This window comes from Balaenoptera acutorostrata, chromosome 1 (assembly GCF_949987535.1).
Source record: "Balaenoptera acutorostrata chromosome 1, mBalAcu1.1, whole genome shotgun sequence".
Lineage (NCBI taxonomy): Eukaryota > Metazoa > Chordata > Mammalia > Artiodactyla > Balaenopteridae > Balaenoptera > Balaenoptera acutorostrata.
The window spans coordinates 174,362,673-174,389,378 of NC_080064.1; the positions used below are offsets into that span (position 1 = coordinate 174,362,673).

The following is a 26,706-nucleotide window of genomic DNA, read 5'->3' on the forward strand; positions in this document are numbered from 1 at the left end:
CTGGAGGAGTCTGGAAGCCTCTCTGTGATGGTGTTCTTTGTTTTTACAGGTCTAATCTCATAAATGTTGCACTAGGCTCAGTGCTGTGCATTTTTAGGCTGTTATATTTTTCCACCTGTGTACTTCATAAAAGTAAGCACTTTTATGCTCCCTTTAAAAAGGGGATCTCCCATTTGAATTGCCAAGTGAAAGCTTTAGAAGGAATTCATTAAGCATACATATATGTGCAGTATCTCCATCTGTCACTGAAGTGAGTATGAATGTATGTCTATCTATCTATCTATCTATCTATCTATCTATCTATCTATCTATCATCTATCAATCATTATCTCCCTGTTTACCTATCTGTATCAGTCTGCTTAGGCTGCTATAACAAAATATCATAGACTGAGTGTCTTGAACAACAGACGTTTCACACAGTTCTGGAGTCTGGGAAGTCCAAGATCAAGGCAAATCCAGTTCCTGGTGAGTCCTCCTTTTTTGGCTTGTAGAGGGCCACCTTCTTGCTGTCTCTTCACATGGTGGAGAGGGAAAGCTCTGGTGGATCTTCCTCTTCTTATAAGAGCTAATCACATCATGGCAGCTTCACCCTCATGACCTCTTCTAAACCTAATTACCTCCTGAAGGCTCCACCTCCTAATTTCATCATACATAAGAGGATAGGGTTTCAACATATGAATTTGGTTGGGGGGGGCACAGAAATTCAGTCCTTAACTCTATTTATCTATCTATCTATCTATCTATCTATCTATATCTATCTATCTATCTATCTATGTATCTATCTATCTCTCTCTCTATCTCTCTATCTCTGTATCTATCTGTCTATGTATCTATCTATATCTATCTCTCTATCTATGTCTCTATCTCTCTATCTCTCCATCTATCTATCTCTCTATCTATCTCTACCTATCTATCTATCTATCTCTCTCTCTCTCTATCTATCTGTGTATCTGTCTATCTGTGTGTCTATCTATCTATCTGTCTATCTCTCCATCTCTCTGTCTATCTCTCTATCTATCTCTCTCTCTCTCTATCTCTCTATCTGTCTATGTATCTATCTATCTATGTATCTGTCTATCTATATCTACCTGTCTATCCATCTATCCTTATGTATAGAACAGTAACAGTGGCTTATAAGTCACTTCCCTACATTATTTTATCCTTCCAAAACTCTTGAGAGGTCAATAGGCCATAGGAAAAGCACTGAGTTCACTGAAACACTTGAAGGTTGAATTAACTGTGATCACTCAGTCAATAAATGGTGATGCAGGGAATTCTACACACATCTCCTCTGTCCTCCTTTCCTCCTTCCCTCCCTCCTACTTGCTGACTCTATTCCAGCCACATTATTTACTAATTCTTCCCTGAGGACACTGGCATCCTTCCTCTGGGCCTTGCAGAGGTTATTCCCATGATCTGGAATGCTTTTTCCTCAGACGTCTGACTCATCTGCCTCCCTCTAGACTGTTCAAATTCCACCTTCCCAGTAAGACTTATCCTGTCTACCGTTTACGTTGAAAGCCTTGCTCCTCTCTGCCCACAATCTCACCTCACCATATACTGCTTAATCTCCATAGCATTTATTCCTGGCGAACCTACCAGTTAATGTACATGGGTTTCTGTTCTCCCTTCCAACTGGAAGATAGGCTGCACAGACTCAGGAATTTTGCCATTATTAAACCTAGTGGAGGCCCAGTAGAACTCTAGGGCCAGCCAGAACTGGGCACAATTGTCACTCTTGTGATTTGATATTTTAGTGGGTTAGCTCAGAGCCAAGCCAGTTATTAAAGAGGATCTTTTCTGCTATTTTAAGCAACATGGTACCTTTGAGGTCAACTTAAATTTTCAATAATTACAGAGCAGGTATGAACTCTTCCTTTGTTTCTCTAGACACATGGACCTGGATGCCAAATCTGTCCTCTCTGGGTGTAAAGGGAATATATGAAGATGACTGGTCTAAGTCTCAATTGAATAAAAGATGCCCCAAAAGACATTTCAACATTTTTGAAAAGTACAATCATTAAGTGTGGTTCCTTATCACACATCAGGGATTCTCTAGCCTCCAGTGTGGTCGGAGTGGTGAGGGGACAGAGAGACATATAGAGAAGCCAGGGTGAGTCACCCCATCTCTCCCTCCTCTGGACCTTAGTTCCTCCTGATTGTCACTCATTACACTGAAAACAGATTTCAGGAGTCAGCACATGCAGCCATAATGTGTGCCTAATTCCACATCCCAGTCCCTGGGACACAAAATTTTGGTGTCTTAAGTCTGGCTCACACATCACCACTCACATATGTCAGTTCTTCCTCTACAGCTGAGTCAGTGAGTAAAGACACATAAACAGAAGCAGATTAATATGAACAAGGTTTTACTGACATACATATATGTACATAAAGCTGGGAAAGAGAAGGGCCCATTGAGGCAAATGCATAGGGGGAGGGGAAGCATCTGAAAACAGCAGTGGGCATCCTGCCAGTTCCAAGTCTAGGGAAAACTGGCCAGGAGCTTGGGTCCGCCAAGTTAACAGTCAAGCCAGGGATGGCACAGAGGATGATACAGCCAGCTCTCTTCCATTCTCCTAACTGGAGCTTCTCAAATCTGGTGTAGTTCTGAAGTGAGCTCATATGCTCCTCACCCTCCAACACACACACACACACACACACACACACACACACACACACACACACACTCTTGCACACCCCTGAGGTGTGGTCCTCCGGCTTGCTGTAGGAAGAGAGGAGGTTAAGTTTCACTTAAAGGGGCTGAGCCGCTTTCCAGTGAGGCAAAGTCCATTCATGGTGACACACAGTTTGCAGAATAAGATCTGCTCTTCATTTGTTGCGTTTCTTCATAGAAGAAAGGAATTAGCTGATGGCTCCTATGAAGCCCTGGGCAGGTTATGAGGCTGCCAGACTCCTGTGAGCACAGGCACAGCTGCCCTGACCAGGAGCCTCCAAACACAATGCTGGCTCGTCTAAGTCAGAGGGGTGTCCTGACTCGGGGACCCTAGTGTTCTTTCTGAGAGTAGAGCTTCCTCTCTAAATATGGATGCTGCTGTCCCCCATGGTACCACCTGGGTTTTGACCAGGGGGGGCCTCAGGTGCTTTGCATGAATGTGGCACCAGAAGTGTATCCAGTCACAGCAGGTGTGGTGCTGTCCCCCATGCCCCACCCCCCGTTCTCTGCACAGATGGGTTCCAAGTCTGATGGCAGTTATTGACACAGGGCCTCCCAGCACCGGTGAGATGTTGTGCCCTCCATCCGCACCACCTGTGTATTGGCCAGGTGGGTCCCAGTTGTAAGCGGGAATAGCAGGTCCTCCAGTCATGGGCATGATGTTGTTCCCTCCTAGATGGCCACCACCTGGATTGTGGGCAGGTGGGCCCCTTGTGTTTGGAAATAAGGTAGAACTAGAAGTGTGTTGAAACCCACGGGTGGTAAGCACACTTGCAACTCCAACAGATGTGGTGTGCTCTGATGGAGGGTGGAAACTGACATGTCCATTGACACAGATTTCTTCTCCTTGGTGATGGAACTTTTAAAAGTAGATTTTCTACGTCCAGTTGGGCCCTGTGTGCAGTGATGGCAAGTGGAAACACTAGGGCCTCCCATCGTGGGGATGGTGTTGTCCCCTGCCATCACCGTAGCACCTGTATTCAGCCCAGGTAGGCCCCAGGTATTTGGATTTAAGGTGGAATCAGGTATGTTCCCAAATGCTGAGCTGGGACCTGCCCCTCCTACTGCAGCAGCCTTGCCGTGGTCAGGTAGATGGCAGGTTGTCTGGCCCAAAGTAGGAACAGAAGCGGTGCTGAGTGCCCCACTTAGTCCTGCCCCAAAGTTAAGAGGTCTGGATGCCTCTGAATGAGTGAGGCCTGGGGCTGACACACCGACTCCAAGGCTCCCACCGGCCGTAGGGGCTGCAGGTCCCCTGAACAGTGGGCCCGGTGTGGTGTCGGCAAAGAGCGAGCTACTGTCCCCAGTACTGGGCATCCTGGTGGCAAGTCCAAAGCCAGTAGCAATGGACACAGCCCTGGGGAGAATGCCTGGGTTGTCGCCAAAGGCCGGCTGCGTGTTGCTGGTGGTGGCGAATAGGGAAGCTGGCAAAGCTGACTGCATGATGCTGACTCGCGGTGGCTAGGCTGCAGGAGCGACTAGGACTTTATCTTGTGCTGAGGCTGCTGGGTTTCCCAATAGAAAATTATCGTTAGGCCTCTGCCCATCGTTGGCCCCCAATGTGGCCTGAGACGGGAGACCTGGGTCTAAGGAAGCTTGAAGTGTTGGTCTATCTGTTGGCCGGCGTTGCAGGTAAATGAGTCGAGGCATGGGCTGAGGCATTGCTACCACTGGGTGGTGTGTTCCCAGAACTAGGAACAGCCCTGTGAAATGCCTATTGCTTCTGCCTGGAGACAGGGGCAGACTGGCAAATGACAGCCTGGGAAGGAGGTGTGGTGTCCATAGGTACAGTGCCAGAGCTGCTGCCTGCTGAAGCACCGGTGACGGCCGAAGCCGTAAATGGGGGGCTGGGGAAAGCAGGAGCCGAATGGTAAATGACAGCCTGGGAAGGAGGTGTAGTGTCCATAGGTACAGTGTCAGAGCTGCTGCCTGCTGAAGCACTGGTGACGGCCGAAGCCGTAAATGGGGGGCTGGGGAAAACAGGAGCCGAATGGTAAATGACAGCCTGGGAAGGAGGTGTAGTGTCCATAGGTACAGTGTCAGAGCTGCTGCCTGCTGAAGCACTGGTGACGGCCGAAGCCGTAAATGGGGGGCTGGGGAAAGCAGGAGCCGAATGGTAAATGACAGCCTGGGAAGGAGGTGTGGTGTCCATAGGTACAGTGTCAGAGCTGCTGCCTGCTGAAACACCGGTGACAGCCGAAGTCTTAAATGGGGGACTGGGGAAAACAGTAGCCGAATGGAAAATGACAGCCTGGGAAGGAGGTGTGGTGTCCATAGGTACAGTGTCAGAGCTGCTGCCTGCTGAAGCACCGGTGACGGCCGAAGCCGTAAATCGGGGGCTGGGGAAAACAGGAGCCGAAGCTGTAAATGGGCGTCTGGAGAAAACAGGAGCACCAGGGAGAGAGGCCCTCTGCTGCCCATCAGAGGTCCCAAATATGGGCTGAGGGTTGGTTTGGGGGCCAAAGGGATGGTTAAAAATTGGGGTGGTGCAGGGGACCATCGGCACAGGTGGGGTGATGGACACTGGTACCCCTGCAGGGTGCCTCTGCTCCACCCTGAAACCTGGGGGAGACCTAACAATGACAGCTTGGGAAGGGGCAGTAGTGTCCGTGTAGACACTAGGCTGCAAGGTCAAACTTCCAGATGCCGTGACCATGCTGGTGGAAGGGATTGCCACAGAAGTCATGGGCTGCCCAGTTACAATAGGGGGATTGATGGTAGGGACTGGAAGAGGGGTAGGTAAGTATAAAGGAGGGGTAGAATCTACACAGATGGGTTTTGGGGGTTCTTTTTCATGGGACGGTGGCTGGACCTTCCTTATATTCTTGGGGATCTTTTTCCAGCGACACTGAATGTTCTTCTCCAAGGTGCCTGGGTTTTTGGCAGCAGCTAAGCACAGAAGCTTAGGAGGAGGGGGCAGCTCCCCTCGATCCCATGTCAGTGCCTCGTTCCCCGACGGGGGCGACCTCAGCCTTGGCAGCGGCAGAAAAAGCGGCAGGGGAATCTTCCGCTTCCAGGGCCTACTGCTGGTAGATAGCAGGGAAGAGGAGCTTCTTGTTGGGATGCGTGAAGACTCTTCACGCTGCTGCTCCTTCCCAGACATCGGTGAGCCTGGTGATTTGGGCCGGTGGTCTTCACCCAGCACTTTTTTTGTTGGCCTCTCCAGCAGCAGGGAGCAGCATGCGGTTGGGGCAGAGGACAGCACGGCATGGGATGGGACCTTCACCTCCCTCTTCTCACCTCCTTCCCAGGCTGTCATTTTGCATTCTGCCCCTGTTTTCCCCAGCCCCCGTCTCCTCAGTGGGAGGTGACTGGATGGTACCGGCTTCCTGACGTTGACTCCCTGCTCGGGGCAGATGGCAGGCGCTGGAGCAGCAGGGTGGTCCCGGTCAGATGTGGCAACCTCCCAGGAAGGCAAAACCAGCGGGTGACAGCCCACCGGGGCCCCACGGCGGGGCGGGCGGCGAGGCCGGCGGCGGTGGCGGAGCCAGGTACGAAATTTACACAGTAAATTGCCCATGTAGGACCGGTTGTGCGCCAAGCGATCCGAGAACAGAGTGAAACTGGGAGAGCTTCTCCTTAGCTTCACCTCCTCTCAAGGTCTAGCACGCACTGGACACTGGATGGCTCAGCCTGGCGCTTGTGACATGTCCATTGTCCCCGTCACAGAGAAAGGGTGGGCGGGGCAGAGGGTGGGGCGGGGGGCGCATGCCAGCCCAGCCCGTGGAGAAATCCCAGCCCAAGGGCAAAGGGCGGGGCCCCAGAGCCCGACCCCTTCTGGACTTTCTAGTGGCTGGGACTTCTCGCTGTGGGTGGCAGGTGTTTGGCACCGGATGGGCCACCATGCGGAGACTGTTGGGGACTGTGGAAGCCTTCTCCTGCAGAGCTCGCCCTGCCTGGGCACCGGCTCTGCAGGCCCCTCAGCCCTGTGTATGTATCGGCCAGCCCTTCCCTCACAAGGGGCCCAGGGGCCAGAGCCTGTTCAGAGCTGAGTGCAGGAGGCACCCAGAGCTTGCCAGGCTGTGGCCCGCCTCCTCCAGGGACCTCCCCAGCTTCTCTGCGAGGCCTGATGACGGGAGCACCTTCTCCAGGGCTGCTCAGCTGCCAGCATCACCATGAGCCAGGTGGCGAAGGTTTCTGAGCAGGGGATGCAGAGCCCTGACCCGACTGGATGCTGCACCCCACGATGCCCCTTCCTGGCAGATAGGTTCTTTCTTCACTTCTTTTTCGAAATTTGGTAAAACAACATTTAAACCTTCGACTGTTCTTCAGGGTATACAGATGGTAGTGGCTTAGCCGGCATTCGAAGCAAGCCTGTGTGATTCCAGAGCTCGTGCTCTGGACTGTGGCGCCTCCTTATCATATATGCTTCCTGTGTTCCTTTTTTTTTTTTTTTCTTGTGGCCCTTATGGTACTTAGCCCTAAGTGCCATACGTGTGATGAACACATACACTGCCCTGTAGGAGGTCTTCTTTTGTTCAACGCGTGAATTGCTCATCCACCACACTGGGTTCTAGTCTCAGAAGATACAGGTCAGGGAGCACCAGTTGTCTGCATAGCAGCACCCCACATTTCTAATTGAGGCTTGCAGCCCAGATTTTCCCTTTGGTCTAGTTTGAAGGATCCAGATATGTAAAGCTTATATTCTAGATAAATCATGGGCTATCCGGAAAGAAATTCACCAGTAAGTTATTCCAGTTTCTCTGGCCTTCCTGGAGTATATCCAGTAAGGCATCTCATTCATGTCTGGAAAGCAAATATATCATTTATTGCAACTTCATCGTGGAGCGACGTATTGGTTTAAAGTACGATCAACACAATTTGGTCATTGTGAGTATGCCAGCTGGGTCCACTGTTTACTACACATATGTAACTCTAGCGATTCTTATGCCCAAGAGAGGAGACATACTCTTGGGTGTCTAGGGCAAGGGAAACATGTGTTGTTATTCAGGAGCTGGAAGCTTCAGCATGACAGGAAAGAATTGAAAAATCCTGGTCTACACATCACTTTGCCTTGTTTGAAACTTGTTTCTTTGGTTTGCTTCATTGGAGTGTTTTCTCTCTCCTGGGGCTGACATTGTGTGTTCTGTATCACGCATGTGACATGTAGAAGTTTCGGAACCCAGAGTCATATAGATGAGTAAAAATTTATTTATATATTTTAGTTTAAAATCTATTGAAAATAACACTGGGCATAATTCATATATTCCAAAATTAGTTTGACCCTCTGCCCATGAGATTCTTTTTATGACATGTGACAGCTAATTTGGACTTCCATCCCCAATAAACTTTGAGGTTTGAGGACACAAAAGGTTTTGCTCAGACCTAAATTCTGTCTGAAAAAAAGGGGTAAATATTATAAGCCCTTTCTAACCTCTCCAGGAGCAGAAATGATTTACAGCTGTGGTATTGAACCGTAATTCCTTGTTCTCATTTGAGAAGAGTTCAGTAAGAAACAATGTCCTGATTTTTGTTTGTTTTGTTTGTTCCCTGTTTTCTTGTCTTGCTTACCAACAATCCATTGTAATTCATGAGTTTGTATGGCAGCAGGCTGAGTGTTCCCTGGAGCTCATTAAATGAACTTTTGTTCCTAAAATGATTTTTGTCTCCTTGTTTTCAGCCCCTCTTCTTTCCTCTGCCCTTGACTATAACCAGAGCTCAGCAAAAGCTGACTGGCTTTGTGCAGACCCTACTTAGGGTAGTCTTTTCTTAATGATTTTATTCATGGCTCCTCCATTTCATTGTTTGCCTTCTCAAAATGTGTTGAAATCTTTCTGTGGTTGATGACTTCCACAATGTCTTGGCTTTTATTGGTTGCTTAATTTTGGTATTTCTACAGTTTTATTTAAATATGGTTTCAGGAGGAACAGAAAGTAAAGGTTTCCTAGTCTGCCATCTTGAGCTGAAAATCCCTGTGGATTTTAGCATCCAATGTTCCCATCAGAAAAAAACCCAACCTTAGCATTAATAGATGTAACACTCAAGATTTCAGCTTTTCTTGAGCAATCACTAAGGATTGAATATGTAGTCATTTCTAATGGGAAAATAATAACTATCTCATGGAGTTGGTTTGAGGATTAAATTAGATAATGAACATGAAAATGCTTTGTAAGGTTTAAAAATCTATAAAAATGTTTTGTGTTATTATTTGATTTGTTGCTATTTCAACTTTAGCTGACAGTTGTTTACGACCTTGCTTATGTGAGAAAATGCCTTCTGGTTTATTGTGTTGAAAGCCAGAATATATTTTTCAATAGCTGAATGGAAATGGCATCATTTGTGAAGGTTAAGGGTGAAGGCATAAATGTTTCTTGACACCTATCACTTTACAATGTTTTCAGGAACTAATTGACTCATGTATTCCTCTTCCAAATTTTGCTGAGGACCTCCTACCAGCCAGATGCCTTCCATCAGGTGTTGGAAAGCATTTTCTGGATTTTAAATGTCTTAGGCTTTGTGGGCCATATACAGTTTCTGTAGCTTCTCCTCCCCTTTCTTCTTCAACAACCTTTCTAAACGTGAGAACCATTATGATTTGATACGATTTGTGGCCAGTATTTGCCGATCCCGGCTCTGCGTCCTCACTGAGGAGGGGGACCATGTTTGAGTAAATCACTTCTTTGAATAAACTGTTGGTCTTCTGGGGCTTGTCCTTATTCTCCTACAGTCTCTAATCAACATGGCATCCAGAGAGATCCTGTTAAAACATAAGTCAGATCATGTCACTCAAGTCTCTTCAATGGCTTCTTCACAGGAAAAGCAAAGTCCTCAAAGTGCCTCCACAGCCCTAGAAATCTGGGCCTCTGTTTCCTCTCTGACTGTTTCCTTCTCCTCTCCACTTTGCTCCCTCTGTTTCCCACACACTGACATCCTTTCTGCTCCTTGGATACTCCAAGCCTACTCTTGCCTCATTGGTTTTCCATCTGACTGTTCCCTCTGCTTGTACTATTCACTTCCCAGGTATACTCCTTGCTCCCTCTTAAATTTTATCTTCCCCAGAAAGCCCTCATTGATCACTTAGTTTCAGATCGCAGCCTCCTCCTACCAGCTAACAATCTCCATCTCCCTTCCTTGCTTGCTGTTTTTCTCCAGCACTTACCTGATACACTAGTTATTCTATCCATTTATTTAATTTCTATTTACATATTTATACTTATGATTTTATATTTGCTTCTTTACTTTTGTCTCCCCCCTCAGCTCGAGAGAGGCTATATTCATCTGTGTTGATCACTGCTGTGTTTCCTGAACATGCCTATGAAAGATACTGAAGAATGGTGCCTGAAATTTGGTAAGGGATCAATCAATTTTCTTGGCTGAATGAAGAAATATGTTCATAAATTAATGAACAAATCTCCGGGGTTTCTGAATTGAGGACTAATGGGAAGAGGAAGGCAAATGTTTGGGACAGTGTATTGCAAGAAGTAGTATTTGGAGTACTCTGATAGCTATCCTAATAGATACGATTTTGTTCATTTAAGTAGGTTTAATGAGAGAGCTGGGAACTAGGGACACACAGCATCAAGAGTTTTATAATGCATTCTGTAGAGTTCTTTTTAAGTGTGTACAAATATCATTGAAAATATATGCATGCATATACACCTCTGTTACTTTATTTAGTGCTTTACAAGAGCCCCTCAGTGAAGGGGTAGTAGCAACTATCAGTATCCTTCCTTTATGATGAACTTAGTTTATTCAAAGTTACATTATAATTTATTTGTAACTGTGAAACTAGACTTAGTTATTGAGTAGACCCTCCCTAGAAACCTATGACATTAATAAAACCAACAAAAGTTTGTTCAGTTTCCAATGATACACACACTACAGACTCAATTATGGGCCATCCATTTTAATGAAGGGAAGAAGTGATTTAACAAATACAGAGCAAACAGAATATTAGGTTTTGTCCTCCATTAATATTAGTAACGGATAAAGTGGGCTCCAACGCCTTCAAGGTAGCTTGAGACCATCATCTCTGTGTCATGGGCAGGGGGATGTCCAGCCAGGATGTCTTTCTCTGTCACTGAGAAAAATTTCCATAATATATAATGATACTTACTGAAACAGATATGGGGCATTTGGGTAATTAAGGATCCATTAGCATATTCTTCCGGAAGCCTTGACTACAAAATGAAGATAGTGGATTTGGACACTTTCGGCTCTGAAGAAGTTGTTTGGATATTCATCTTTATGCTGAATGAAATACGCTTATTTCATCTCTGCAGCTTCCCATATACCATTTTCCAGCCTCTGTTTTGTGTTTGGAAAGACTTTTAGAAATTAAAAATCAAGTTAGAAAGTAAGTGACAACTTAAATGATATATGGAATATTTTGCTGACTTACAAGAGCATGTAGAATTAAATATGACCCAGTTGAAATGTTAATTTTATTTTAATGTGTATGTTGGGGTGGAGTCTTCAAGGTGCCAGAAAACAAGAATTCACCCATCCTGTTTGGAACTGCAGCACACACACACACCTTCAGTTAACAGTTCTGTTCATACCACAAAATCATCTTCAGAAAACATACTGTTTTCTATGTACCTGGTATATATCTCAATTAGTTTGAAGAATTTCCCAGATACCTCTTAATATGTAGTGCTCCAATTCCAATCTTGCCAAGTCCTGTACCAGTGACATAGCACATAGGAGTTTTATTTCTCTTTCTTTCACTGGGTTGTTCAGAACCCAACGAAAGAACAATGGAATGGGATCAAAGAGATCAGGGTTCTTGTCCCAGATTTACCATAAAATAATTGTGTCCTCTTGGGAAAATTATAGTTATTCTAGGCCCCTGTCCTTTTCTTTACTTTGACAGAGCTGCACTAGATGACCCCAAATAACATTGCACTCTTTCAGTCGTAGCTTAGATGTGATTGGTTTTCTGAAACAAATGAAGACAATGACACATGAAGCTGTGCAACATCTCTGTAACTATGTTTTCTTAGAGTTGCCTCCATTTTACAGATGACAAGATGGCTGAGCACAGAAGTAGATGTTTTGACCAGAAGTTCCAGAGTAAATGGAACTAAACCACAAGTTTCCTTCTTTCCTGACGCTCACTTAGCCAAAATATAGGCTGCTGAATATTAGGCTGTAAAGCATATTATCAGTACATTTTAAAAGAAGCTTTTCTTCTAGGATTTCCAATTAATAGCAAGAGGTTTTGAAATTCTTAAAAGATCATCTAATTTTGTGAGATTTACAGCTCCATTTTCCTGTCAAGCAAGTTGTATTAGTGCCAGACAATCATCTGAGCTTCTGGATACTTCTCTGAACCTCTTGAATTTTTCTTCTTGCTATCTGAAATTCATGCCAGATAAGCCTTTTTCTAGAGCGTATGTACAGACTTGTGTATTTTTATATAGGAAAGCAATGCAGTGAGTCAGGTCGGGGGTTAAGCCCTCATTCTCAGAGTGGTATTGAGCTCCTGGTGAAATATAATCATCATTTCCTCAGAATTGAAAAGCAGTTATCTCTAGTTTTTAATCCCATTAACTATTTATACATTTACATATGATACATATATTTATTGTACCTACTAGGTGTGTTCTCTTTGGGAAGTACAAAGCTCTTTGAGACATAGGTTCATTTTTTTGTTTTCCCACAAATACTGTGACCTTCTGAGCAGGAAGGTCTATATCTTACTAACATCTAGAACCAGCCGTTAACACAGTGTCTAAGATGTAGTCAATAAATATGAAATAGATAAATGAACACATTTTTAAGGAAGGGCCAGGACATGAACAAATAGAAAATTTTCATGTTCAGTCACAAAGCCATAACAGGCATAAAAATGATACAGACAACAAGTGCTACGGTCATTCAAAGAAGGCATAGAATAGATACAACGAGGATCTCCTCTATGGCACAGGGAACTCTACTCAATATTTTGTAATAACTTATAAGGGAAAAGAATCTGAAAACGGAATCACTGTGCTGTACACCTGAAACTGACACGACATTGTAAATCAACTATATTTCAATTAAAAAACAAACAACAGACAACAACAACAACAAAAACCCAAAGAGGTCATAGAAGTTCTTATGAGATTCCATAAGAGAAGAGAAGCCAAATGAGGACAGGAGAGAAGGCTTTTGAATCAGTTCAGAGGAGAAGTCACAGAGGAACTAGTCTTTGACCTGAACTTGAGATTAAGATTAAGATGAAGTAATCTTAATTAATTAAGATTGCAACACAGGGATATTACAGATGAAGGTAATCACATAAACTTACTATACTGAAACTTGCAGAGGTTATGAGTGTTGTTCAAGATCCCAGCGCAAGTGCATTGTGGAATCAGAATTTTAAGTGAGGCCTAATGAACTAAAAACAAACAAACACAAAAACAAGCCCTTCCTGTGATACCACGTTGCCTTTGAAGTCATTTTTTTGGTGGGTTGGTAGAAACTGGTTCCAGTGTTTCTTGCAGGAATGACTAGTTCTGTCCCCCCGCGGCCCCCCATTCCCGAGTTGATCCTCCAAGTTTCCTCTTGGCAATATGCTGCCTCAGTTGAGAGAATCGGCTACTTGGGGACCATGGAGGACCTCCCGTAATAAAGCTTAGAGTCAGCAACTGAGGAGTCTTTTTTTTTAACTGAAGTTATTAAAGAAACATTTGTGATCAAGAGACATTGTTCTATGCAAACTTACAAGGGCTGTGCAAATCCAGAATCCTCAAGCACCTCCTTATCCACCAATCCCAAGAGTACTCTGTGTTTTTGAATTTTTATAGAAGAGAATCTTAGAAAACTTTTTTAAAATTACTTGGATAATGAAATAAGAATTAGTCCATATTAAAGACATTATATCAAAGTTAATGAAACCTTGTTGGAGAATTTTCATACATTGGTAAATACAGATAATTTTAAGGAAAGAGATTTTAGGGAAGATTCCTTATTGGGACTGGAAAAACTTTCATAATTTTGCATCTTCTATAAATAAAAGATTAAAGCCATATAGTAACCCTGGGATTTTCTCACTGAAACTTTTTCCTGGATTTTCTCATTGAAAATTCATGCTCAGAAAGCATTCTCCCATCTGCCCCGTGTTCCCACGTCTGTATACGCAGTCTTTTCTCCTGACCATCCCTTTGATCCTCCTCCCCATCTAATTCAGTTCCCTCCTTCTTTGTTCTTTGTGATGTTCTTGGACCCAATTTAAATGGGGGGTGGGGGTGGTCCCCATACTTCCAACAAGCAATTCTTCAGACACTAGCTGGGTGTCTTATAATTTAACTCAATTCTGACACTATCTACCCAGAGATAGTGTCAGACCCCACAAGTTAAGTGTTCAGTCCTACCAGACTTCTTCCCCCAATACCCACTTCAGATGCCAGTCACAAGCCCAGGTTATCACCTGTGCTTCTGACTGACTGGCTATAGATTAGAGGTTCCAACAACCTCCTCCTTGGACTTCAGAAGCCAGTCTCAAGTTTAGGTTGTTACCTGCATTTCTAACCAACTGGCTATAAATCAGAGTTTCCCACAGCCCCCTCCTTGGGTTCAAATAATTTGCTAGAGCAGCTCACAGAAATCAGAGAAATATTTTACTTACTAGATTCATTGTAAAAGGATCTAACTGGGGAACAGCCAAATGGAAGAGATGCAGAGGGCAAAGTGTGTGGGAGGGACACAGAGCTTCCATGCCCTCTCCAGGCGCCACTCTCCTTGCACCTCCACGTGTTCACCAATACAGAAGCTCTCTGAGTCCCATCTTTTCAGGGTTTTATGGAGGCTTTATTACATAGTCATGATTACTTAAATCAACTGCCATTAGCAATTGATTCAACCTCCAGCCCCCATCCTTAGGTGGTGTCCCAAAGTTAGCTCATTAATATAACAAAAGACATCTTTGTGGTCCTCATTACTTAGGATATTATCAGGGTTTTGGGAGCTGTGAGCCAGGAACCATGGATGAAGACCAAATACATATTTTCTGAATGACCAAAAAATATTTTTTCTTATAAATCACATTCTTGTACCTGTGAACATACCTGACTACCCCTGGCACACAACAATCTTTGGTTTCTCTGAACTGTATAACTCTTGTCAGTAATAACAGGAGTATCTACCTATGTACTGTATTAAGCACTTCACTTAAAATATTCCATTTAATTCTGAAAATATAACTTATTTAAGTGTCGTTATCATCCTCATTTACAGATGAAGAAACAGACTAACCTAGTCAATAAAGTATAAGTAGAAAGACTAAGCAAATAAATCACACAAGGTCATTCAATGAATGAAGTATGTCAGGTATGCCTCCAAAATCTGTGCTCTTAATGACATTCTATTTTCTGTCTCACTGATTTGGCAGTTATATTGTGGTGTGTGTGTGTATGTGTCTGTGTCAACAGATAGATAAATAGATGGACAGATCTGTATCTGTGTCAACAGATAGATAAATAGATGGACAGATCTGTATCTGTGTCAACAGATAGATAAATTGATGGACAGATCTTTATTTTAACCTTTGCATCTTGAGAGCAGGGAGCACATTTCATACCTCTCCATGCCACAGACACTTAGCATGTTCCTCTGAAAAGGGTAGTGCCAAAATACATATTTGTGTGAAGGTGATGTTGTTACTTATACAGAAAGTCTAGAGCTCAAGTAGGGCCTTTTCTGAGCCTCATATGAAATCAATTTTTATTAACACAATAGACATAAGATAGTTGTTCTTATGTCTAAACTCCATGGAGAATATAAGGAGCATACTTGCATCTCGTTAGGATACTAAGGCATAACATATAAATAATTAAGTCAAAATACCAGGCAGAGTATGGCAAATGTCACAAGAAAGCAGAAAATACGTACTATAGGAAGAGAGAGAAAGAATATCATGAGTTAAATATGCCAGGAAAATGCCTCCTAGGGACAGGAATTGGAATTGGATTAGGTAACTGCACTGGTGGGAGGCATTTTATATTGGGGAAGAATTATGTTAGCAAGGGTGAGAGGGAGAAAAACACATGGAAATATTTATGGTTGGTTGATAGGCTAATTTGACTAAAGAATCATATGGGGGAGAAGTGTGAGAGATAGGCTATAAAGTTGGGATCCGAGTATGACAGGTTTTAAACAACAGACTGAGTTAAAGACATAATTCCATAAACAATCAAGGAATTATTAAGGGAATGAAAAGGAAGGAGTTTATCCAAAAAATAATTGAGTAGCTCGCAAGACTTCTTGATAAATATGTGACATTTCTACACTAACTTAGTCAAAATGGAAAAAGAAATTCAAAGATGAACATGGAACATTGGCAGAATAAATACACCACACACACAGACACACACACACACACACACACACACACACACACACACACAGGAGAATGTGATTACTTACTAAATAAGTAAAAAAATCATCAGGTCCAATTCTCAGTCAAACACTTGAAGAAGTTTATAATCCTCTATTGGCTCTTTTGCCTAACTTTCAACCTTTTCTCTATTTTCATCTTTTTTGTAGAAGAAACCTTCAAAATAAAGATACCTCCATATCCTCCTTAGAAATTAACTAAGATTAAAAAAATCATATAAAAAAAAGGAAGGGGTCTATATGTTAAAAGAGACTTAAGAGATGTATCAAACAATTGTGATGTGTAGACCATATTTGGATTCTAATTTGAACAAATAAACAGTTACAAAAACATTTATAAATAAGACAATCAGGAAAAGTTGAACACTAACTAGATACTTGATATTATAGAATTATTATTTAATTTTATATATGATAATGGTTTGTGATTATTTTTTAAAAAGAATGCTTTTAAAGATACATACTAAAATCTTCAGAAGTAAAAGGATTTCCTTCTAAATAGCTTAGAGTGGGCAAAATGGATGTGAATATGGATAAAACAAGAATGGTCCTGAGTTGATAATTGCTGAAGCTGGGTAATAAGTATACGGAGTTTTGTATATGTTTTAAATTATCCATAGGAAAAAAAGAAATCTATTTTCTAATTTAAAAAATCACCTTTAATGCATGGATATTCATTTATATAAAACATAAAAATGTTCTAGTCACATTTCCCCATGGAGTCCTACAGATATTATCAAATCTTCTCAATGCTGATTAATTTATGAATATTACCAAACTACAAAAAATAAAACTTTACATTTATCAAGTATCATTTACAGAGAGCTTTTTTACATATAACTTACGACTTTAGACTCTAGTTAATTTTCTCAGAATTAGTGGTAACAGTTCCAGTTTCACTTTTGCCTAACAGATAGTAAAAATATGACAATTGATTAGAAATAAAAAATCACTGAGGATAATAAACTAATTTAAAAATTAAGAAATTATAAGCATTTGTGAGCTCATATTTATATATAAGAAAGTGAAGTTACTTGCAATTCATTCTCTTTTTTTTAATTGAAGGATAATCGACCTCAACATTATGTTAGGTCCAGGTGCACAACATATTTCTTTACATTACAAAATGCTCACCATGATAAATTTAGTTACCATCTGTCACCATACAAGGTTATTACAATATTGTTGACTATATTCCCCATGCTGTACATTTCATCCCCACAATTCATTATCTGTTTACTAGAGCAGACCCCGAGGAATTCATACAAAACAGCTGTTTTGTCTTTCTCTAGTAATAATAATAGTATAAACCTAAAAGTATTAAAACCCTTTGTCAAGAGGAAGGGTATATGGGGATATATGTATGCATATAGCTGATTCACTTTGTTGTACAGCAGAAACTAACACAACACTGTAAAGCAATTATACTCCAATAAAGATGTATAAAAAAAGTGTCATCTCTTTTATACAATTATGCTTTGTCAGGGACTATTTATAGCACTGTGAAAATTAGAGAACATAGTATTCCTTTTGACTTTCAGAAAAATTGTTAAGCATCAAATTGCATGTCAAGGGAAAAATGATCTCATGGAAAAATTAACAGGTCTCACTATTTTCCACTGCTTCCTCACAGCCCCCACTCCCAAATACATAGAGGATAGGTAGTCATTACCCTCCAATAAAATAAAACTAGCATCAAAACTAAAACCATGCCTTACCTCCTTTGATGCAATAAGTATGCTGCTGAAAGGGGGACATTTTAAATACGTTGAAAGAACTAGAGAATTTGCTTTCCAAATGGAAACTCGTGGTAAATGCTTTCTGAAAGAAATGAGGATTATGGAGGTGACTATCCGGAACTTGATATACGTGGGTTAGTAACTGGGATTTTCTCACACTAAGGCTAAGTCTATTCTATGACTTCAAAATCTCTCAGTTTATCCATGAACATTCTTTGTAGACATTTTCTCCTCCTTAGCTGTCATTTATGTGATTTTCAGAAACAGTAAAATTTTCATCTTACCTGGAAATTGAAAATATACTGAACCAAAGTAAGAACGAATGTCTCTGTCTGGGACCATACATTTAAACGTCAAGAGCGTATTCCACACTATAGCAAATGTACGAAGGAAAAACGGCAAGCTCAAGCTTTGAAAATCCTCAACTAAGGAAGAAGTTTCTTTAAAAAATGTAGCTAAGGCAATGAGTAAATATTACAGACTTGCTCATATTTCTTAAGTACTGAGAAAACAAAAGATATCCAGACTTTCTCTAATATGAATCTTAAGAAGTTTTGTGCAAGAAGTAAAAGAAGTCTCTCCTGGAGACCTGGAAGATCCTGTATCCAAGGAAGGTTGAGATCAGGTGCTGGATTGATTTATTGTGTGGAAAGAGCACCTGTGAAATTGTTGGCATTAATCCTAGAATCTGGAAGTTGAATCTCTCCGATGAATCCTGACTCAAATATGTGAATGCTTATAGTGGCTTTGTTTGTAATCTTGCAGTTGTTAAGAACTGAAAACAACCAAACAACCAAAATGCCCTTCAGTCTGTGATTCAGAATAATACTCATTAATAAAAAGGAATGAACTATTGATACACACAACAGTATGGTTGAATCCCAAATGCATTCTGCCAAGTCCAAAGGCTATATACTGTATGATTCCATTTATATGGCATTCTGAAAAAGCAAAACTTCAGGGGCAAGAAACAGATTTGTGGTTGTCAGAGGTTGGGGCTGAGGGAAGAGATTGACTATAAAGGGACATGGGAGAACTTTTTGGGGTAATGGAACTGTTCTATATTCTGATTGTAGTGGTAGTTATATAATTGTATGCATTTGTCAAATCTTGAAAAACTGTATAGTAAAAAAAGTGACTTTTACTGCATATAAATTATATCTTAATAAAAATATTAACAACCTACTCCATTAAAAATGAAATGATAAATAAGCTAAAAAAATAAAACGGTTTGAAAATATTTTGGAATTCAATTGTTCCATTAATAAAATGGAAGTCAATAAACAATTTATTATACCATTGATATAGCAATTTGTTAATTGAAATTAACATTAATAAAACAAATTATTATACCTCCCACAAAGTAGTGTAAATTACTTCAATTTGATCATACTTTTAAAATTCCTTTTTTAAATTTTTTTATACATCAGGTTCTTATTAGTCATCAATTTTATACACATCAGTGTATACATGTCATTCCCAATCACCCAATTAATCACACCACCACCACCAACCCCCCGCGGCTTTCCCGCCTTGGTGTCCATATGTTTGTTCTCTACATCTGTGTCTCAATTTCTGCCCTGCAAACAGGTTCATCTGTACCATTTTTCTAGGTTCCACATATACGCATTAATATACGATATTGGTTTTTCTCTTTCTGACTTACTTCACTCTGTATGACAGTCTCTAGATCCATCCACGTCTCAACAAATGACCCAATTTCATTCCTTTTTATGGCTGAGTAATATTGCATTGTATATATGTACCACAACTTCTTTATCCATTCGTCTGTTGATGGGCATTTAGGTTGCTTCCATGACCTGACTATTGTAAATAGTGCTGCAGTGAACATTGGGGTGCATGTGTCTTTTTGAATTGTGGTTTTCTCTGGGTATATGCCCAGTAGTGGGATTGCTGGATCATATGGTAATTCTATTTTTAGTTTTTTAAGGAACCTCCATACTGTTCTCCATAGTGGCTGTATCAGTTTACATTCCCACCAACAGTTCAAGAGGGTTCCCTTTTCTCCACACCCTCTCCAGCATTTGTTGTTTGTAGATTTTCTGATGATGCCCATTCTAACTGGTGTGAGGTGATACCTCATTGTAGTTTTGATTTGCATTTCTCTAATAATTAGTGATGTTGAGCAGCTTTTCACGTGCTTCTTGGCCATCTGTATGTCTTCTTTGGAGAAATGTCTATTTAAGTCTTCTGCCCATTTTTGGATTGGGTTGTTTGTTTCTTTAATAATTGAGCTGCTTGAGCTGTTTATCTATTTTGATTTTTTTTTTTTTTTTTTAGATTTATTTTTTTATTGATTAATTGATTGATTGATTGATTGCTATGTTGGGTCTTCGTTTCTGTGCTAGGGCTTTCTCTAGTTGTGGCAAGCGGGGGCCACTCTTCATCACAGTGCGCGGGCCTCTCACTGTCACGGCCTCTCTTGTTGCAGAGCACAGGCTCCAGACGCGCAGGCTCAGTAATTGTGGCTCACGGGCCCAGCCGCTCTGCGGCATGTGGGATCTTCCCAGACCAGGGCTCGAACCCGTGTCCCCTGCATTAGCAGGCAGATTCTCAACCACTGCGCCACCAGGGAAGCCCTGTTTATCTATTTTGGAGATTAATCCTTTGTCCGTTGATTGGTTTGCAAATATTTTCTCCCATTCTGAGAGTGACAGTATTCTTATTCTCAAGAAACTTATGAACTAAGAAGGTTAAGTGATCTATAAACACAGAAGTTCAGCTGAGGTGTAGTGCCCCATATATGGGATCAGTTGAGGTCCCAGAGGGTGGGGCTGCCAGATTTTCCCTGGGGGAGGTGTGGGTGGCTTCTCTGAGGAGGGGACACCCGCAGGAGGAAGTGCAAACAGCCACAACCGCCTATACGGGGAAATGTCCAGCCTCCAAAATGGGCTTTTGCGCAATTGACAAATAGGAGGGCAGGGTGCAGGGCGAGTTTTGTTCCTTCCGTGACTGAGAGTTCCCAGATATCCACTTATAGCTCACGGTGGCATTTCTAAAGCAGGATGGCCCTTCTTTTGGTGGGAAAACCGGGTCTCAGCTCAGGAGGAAGCAGGTGGTGTCTTCGGCTGCCTGATGGCAGGGCAGGAGCCAACGAGGGCGTGCAGTGGTCCTTCCCCTCCGTGACTCACTGAGGCTGTGGGCGTGGAGAGGCCCCAGCGTGACTGTCCCCTCCTGCTTCTGGCTTACTCCTGAGAGCCCACAAGTCTCTGATGAATGCCCGCTGAGCAGTCACGCCCTTCACTCGACTGTGAGTAGTAGTAGCTGGAGTGGGCGGCCGAGTGAGCCATCCCTCCCTGTGACTCAGAAAATATTTTCTGATCTGACCTCTGCTGGTGTGAGTCCTGCCTAATCTGAGCTCAGGTGGAAGGCAGGTTAACCCGTTGACGACTTTCCGTGGGTGAAGTAGCCTCTTTAAAGAGGAAGGGATCACCGGAAAAGCCTGGTATTCCGTACGTACGTGGCTGTTAGCTTTTGTACTTTGGTCCCTAACATCCAAATGCCGCCACCGGAAAAGCCTGGTATTCCGTACGTACGTGGCTGTTAGCTTTTGTACTTTGGTCCCTAACATCCAAATGCCGCCTGTATGCTCTGTTCCTGGTGGGAGGAGCCAGAGGCAGCCTGCCCTTTGGATATTCACTAGGCAGGAGGCGGCAGAGCTGCAGGGGACCCGCCCCCAGTCTACCTCTAGGAGCTGCGTCCTTTTTTCCTTAATTAAATTAAACTTTTTATTTTGAGATGATCATAGATTCTTGCACAGCCGTCAGAAATAAGTCGGACACATCCCACGTTCTCTTTACTCAGTTTCTCCCGATGGTGGCATCTTACAAAGCTACGCACCGATGTAATGATTTCATTGGCATTGGTACAATCAAGATACAGAGTGTTTGGTGTCCCTTTTGAATTCGGGGACCTGTAGGGTGCGACTGGCTGTGTCTGCGCATCCCTGGGTCCCGGGCCCGGCGCACGTCTCCCAGGAAACCCCTCTCCTCCCTCTTTCTTTCTGCCGTGTCCTCGTCTCGTGGTCCTGGCGCTCTTCCCCAGTGCGTGCGCCTTGTCTCCCTGGCTGTGGGATGACAGTCCTGTTTCCTTCCTCCCACTCAGGGTGCTGCCCGGGGGCCTCTTTGGCATCTTCTCTGTCCCTTCAAGCTGTCCCTGCCGTTCCCACCAGCCGGGTCTCCTGCCGAGGCTGTTCACAGAGGACGTGCCGCGTGTCTGTCCGCGGTCCTCCGCAGCTCATGCGTGGCTCTGTAGTGCCTCCCTCACCGCCCGCCTTTCTCTTCCTTCCCGGATTCTCTCTCCCCACCCACGGCCGCTGTCGCGGTGCCTAGCCCGGGGCTCTGTTCCTCGGCGCCCCCGTGTGGGACCGGGCCCTCTTCCTGTCCGGCGCCTGGCAGGGCTGCCGAGTCACAGGTTCCCGTGAGCTGCAGTTGGGAGGTCGGAGGCTGTGTGCTTCACTGAGTATTGACCTTGGATGACGATGCCTCCTCATCTCTGAGGGGCTTCCGTTTGAATCCCCTCAGTTAGTCATGGGGTGCGCGGCCGATGCCCGGAAAGCACGTCAGACTCACACCAGGTGCACAGGCAGCCGGTGTGTGAGAGAGGTTACCTCTGAGAACGCTGGTCCTTTGAAAACCTGACGCGTCTTTTCCCGGGTGGGGAAGGGGTTTTGCAGGCTGTGTGCTGGGGGGCGGGGGACCGCCACGGGGTGGTGCCCACGGGGACGGCGGGAGTCGTGGGGCTCGGGGCGGGGAGCTCTCGGGAAGGATTTGCACATCGCGTGGTGGTGGTGACTCACGTTTCCCCTGGTGTGCAGGTGGCTCCCTGGCGTCTGCTCTGTGCTCACCCTGCGCGCTGAGTGAGGCTCCCACCGGGGAGCAGGTGCTGGGGCCGCAGGACACGCTGGGCCCACACCTGGTCTGGGACAGACACCAGGTGAAGGGGCGGGACAAGGGGAGGAGGAGCCGCGCTGGGTCTTGTGGGTTTTGTGTCTTTTTAAATAACAGCTTTGTCGAGATCGCATTCACACACCAGAGAACTCAGCCATATGAAGTGTACAATTTAATGTCCTTTACTATATTCACAGAGCTGTGCAGCCATCACCTCTGTCTAATTCCAGAACATTCTATCAGCGCAAAGGGCCCGCAGTGCACTGCCCCAGCCCCTGACACTAGGAACCCCCTCTCTGTGTCTGTGGATCTGCCTGTTCTGGACGTTTCCCATCAATGGAATCACACACTGTGTGTCCTTCTGTGTCTGGCTTCTCTCACTGAGCGACGTGTTCTCAGGGTCCATCCACGTTGTTGTGCGTGGCAGGGCTTCACCCCTTTGTGTGGCTGAGTGATGCTCCCGTGCGTGTGGCCCAGGTCGTGGGGTCTCGAGGCCCCTGGAGAGGCGTTCGTTTGGCTTGGTCCTGGGGTGGGGTGACGCCAGTTGCACTGATACGGTGCTAACAGGACCCCTTGCTGGAGTGGGAGACAGCTGGAAGGCTGGGGGTGCGGCTCGCCTTGGCCTTTGAGACCGCGGGGTGGAGGCCGTGCTGCCGCTTGTCGCTCGGGGAGCGCCAGGCGAGTCCTTCTCCAGCTGTGCCACCTCGGAAGGGCCTCCTCCGTCCCTGGGCTTTCCCTCCCTTCCCTTCTCGGCCTCGGCCTCGGCCTCAGGCCGGACTGCTCTGTGGCAGTAAAGCATTTTCTTTGGTGAGGGCGACAAAAGTTCTGGTGGTGAACTTTTGGTCGTCGCGTTCCCCCGTCCCACCGGGGTCACTCCACGACGGCCCCTCCACGCGGACCCCCGGCGTCAGGCGCTCAGCACTTGCAGCAGCTCCTTGGGTGGCTGGGCGGCCTGGGCTCTTACGGGTGGGCTAGTTTGGGTTGAAGCAACTGAAATGGTCTTGTCACCCCTGGAGCCCCCGTCGCGCCCCGTCCTCCTGTGGACACACCCATGCCCGTCCTGCAGAAGGACGGCTGCCCGGACAGCAGGACGTCCCGGCCGGTCCTGGCTCTGCACAGACTGGCTTCCGTGAGCTGCGGACCCAGGCGTGGAGCTCAGGCTCAGGGTCAGGTCTGGAAACGCCCCCGCAAGTGTGGCGGTAGGTGAGGTGGCACACGAGCCACGCGCGTGCCCTCCTGGGAGCCACGTGACGAGTCAAAAGGAGGAGGCGAGGTAGGTTTTCATAGCATTGTATGTAAGCGAGTACGGCTGAAACGCTACGTTTTCAACGTGCCATTTAAAGAGTTACTGAAGGGCACTTTTACTTGTGTGTGTGCGCGCGCACGCTCTGTCTTAGAAATCCGCGTGCATCTTGTGCTCACAGCACATGTCACTGGAGTGGGCCAGCGCACACCATTGCCCCTCGTCCAGGTGGCCAGGGGCCACTGTGGGCACAGTGAGGCTCTAGACCCCTCTCCCTCGTGGAGGCTCCTTCCTTGGACCCTGGTCATCGGGGCCCCTGTGTGCACAGCAGGTCCCACCCGCCCAGGTCAGGGCCACGGGCCCACCGTGTCCTGCACCGTGTCCGTGGCCCGGGAGCCACGGGCCCGCTCCCTCTTCTCTCTTCCTCCTCCAGCTGGACTTTGGCCTCATGGGTTCCCAGCAGCCCCTTCCTGTTTTCCCATGTTGACGGTTCCTTGCAGTGACGGTCTCGCGGGCAGGGTTTTGCGACGTGGCTCGGTCCCGAGACCAGCCTGGTTTGTCGCCTGGCCCTGCAGGGAGAGGACCAGGTCGGCAGTGAGAGGAGAGCCTCCTTCCTGACTCTCTCCTTTGCATCGCTTTACCAGGCGGTTCCCCTCCTTGGCCTGACTTGTCCTCCGGTACGGTCCTGGGGCCAGGCAGCACCCCCTTGCTGGGGGCCTGTGGACGTCCGGGGCGGACTGTGGACGAGACCCGTGTGATGCTCCACAGCCAGTCTCTCTGCCACCCCCGCCCCTGTGTGAGATGCACTCATTTTCAAGTGAAAACCTGTTCGCTTCTTGAATACTCAGGCCCACCGCAGGCGCTGACCCTCCCCCTCCCCCTTCACCCCCTGCGCCCTCCCCCTGGTGAGTGGGTGCTCCCCAGCGGGGCCGCAGGCTGAGAGGTGAGGCTGAGCGCCTTCGCTGGGCCTCGGGGCCCTCTGCTCACCCGCCTGGCTTTCCTCCCAGACGGAGAGCCTTCTGTGGATTTTCCACTCTTCCAGCCAGATCTCTGCTCTCACAGCCCTGCCACTGGGAGAGGCAGAGAGACAGCCGGCAGACCTCCCGCCTTGTTCCATCTTCCCTGACTTTGACTCTTCCCGCTGTGCTTCTCCACTTCGGGAAACAGTGCGTGCATCCCACCCTGGCCGCTCTGTCCCACTTGCCTTGGCCCCCACCCCAGGGCCCCGGAGGTGTGCAGAGCCTCGGGGAAGAAGGTAGCGACCCCCAGCCCGCAGGCCGTGCCCCCTGCAGCCTGCTGGGGAGCGGGGACCGCGGGCAGAGGCCCAGGGTGCTCCCCCTCGGCACCTCCTGGGCACTCGTGCCCTCAGCAGACGGTGATAGAGAGTGTGGTCCCTGCTTGCTTCAGGCCGGGGGCCCCTGGGCCAGCAGCTTCCCCACCAGCTGGAACTGGTTAGGAATGCGGGTTCCTGGGACCCAGACCTGCTGACTCTGAAAGTTTGCGGGTGGGCCCCAGAACTCCACTCTGACCAGGGATTCTGATGCTTGTCCCGCTGTGATGCCCCTGCCTCGGAGGCCCCCTGGGTCCCGGCGTCTTCCTGCTGCAAGTGGGAAGAGGAGGACGGAGTCCACGTCTTATCTCCTCCCTAGTCTCTGCCCCCTGCCTCTCGCCGGGTCCTCCAGGGACGATGTCTCCACATGTCGTGCCCCTGTCACCGTGAACCAGCCTGAGTGCTCAGGGGTGCGCCGTGCCCTGGCAGCGAGCACCCAGGAGGCCTCCTGTCCAGGCTCCTCACGCCGGGTGCAGGGCCTGCGGGGACGACCGGGGGCAGAGCCAGACCTGCGGGCGTCTGGGTGGAGTTCCTGTTCCCACAGCTGTCCTCACGGTCGAGGAGGCAGGGGCCTGCCGAGTGGGACAGCCAGACTCCCCCTCCCCGTGGGCGACCCCCGCCCTCACCTGAGCTGGGCAGGGGAGGGGAGCGGGCGGATGGGACGGGCTTGGTGGCGGCTCAGGCCTGATGACAGCTTCCGGCTTCCGCACAGGGTGCTTTTTCAGGCGGGAACGGTTGTGCTTATTGCGGTTGTTTTCCCAGGATCCCGGAGTGAGGCCGCCGGCTCTGTGGTGAGCAGCATTCCGCTAAGCCTGTGCGCGGCTTCCTGCGGAGGCTCTGACGCCGTTAGTGAGAAGAACCTGGGTTAGTCACTGACTCAGCAAGCAGCCAGCAGCGGGCCGGGGCTGTGGCTGGGACGGGGAGGCCGGGCGTCCCGTGAAGCGAGCCCGGGGCTGGCCTCAGACCCCGGAGTTCCAGGGTTCCCCCGGGGGAGGAGGTGTGGGTGCTCCTAAGCGCGGGCTTCCTCAGGGCTGTTCTCAGTCGGACCTTTCTGGGTCGGCTTCTGGCGTCGCTCTGTTCTGAAGGCCTGTGAAACAGAAGAAGAGGCCACAGCCGAGAAGCTGTGAGAGCTTCTGAATCATCGATGGTGATCAGGGCATCTTAAATCATACGACTCAGGACGGTCGCTGGAAGCTGGCCAGTCCCTAAAGCAGCATCTTCAGATCGTAGGAGGCACGCCGTAAACTGTTCCCTTCCTTTCGTTCTGGTTGTAAAGCTTGGGAAAGCTTGAGTTCATCTCATCACAGATGAGACCACGTTCCAGGCCCCTGTCTGCCCAGGTCGGCGTGACGCGGCCTGAGACGCGGTGGCTCAGCCAGGGCTGCGGCCCGCGTGCCGTGAGGGCCCCTGCCGCCCCTGCAGGAGGAGCATCTCTGGGGCGCGTCCAGCCTCCTGGGGGCGCCGAGGGAGGGAGCGCAGCCCGAGCCGGC

At 46.6% G+C, this 26,706-nt stretch overlaps 2 protein-coding genes across 4 annotated transcripts in view; both read left to right on the top strand.

Moving 5' to 3' along the window:
- Positions 1–19,025, top strand: part of LOC130709379 (uncharacterized) — a 133,352-nt gene extending 114,327 nt beyond the window's left edge. Inside the window, exons 13-14 of the transcript XR_009009916.1 lie at positions 9,872–9,962; positions 17,995–19,025. The gene's annotated coding sequence lies outside the window, so the exon portion shown is untranslated. The remainder of the gene's footprint in view (positions 1–9,871; positions 9,963–17,994) is intronic.
- A 1,454-nt stretch (positions 19,026–20,479) lies between these two features.
- The window catches only part of LOC130709381 (uncharacterized), a 101,865-nt gene continuing 95,638 nt past the window's right edge, over positions 20,480–26,706 (top strand). The window contains exon 1 of one of the 3 annotated variants that reach the window (XR_009009923.1): positions 20,480–21,004. Coding sequence is in view for 2 of the 3 variants with exons in the window: in XM_057558226.1 (XP_057414209.1) it covers positions 25,444–26,080 (637 nt within the window). In the remaining variant the exon portion in view is untranslated. Of the gene's footprint in view, positions 21,005–25,084; positions 26,081–26,706 lie in introns of those variants that run through there. The other 2 variants (XM_057558226.1, XM_057558221.1) reach the window with 2 other exon arrangements.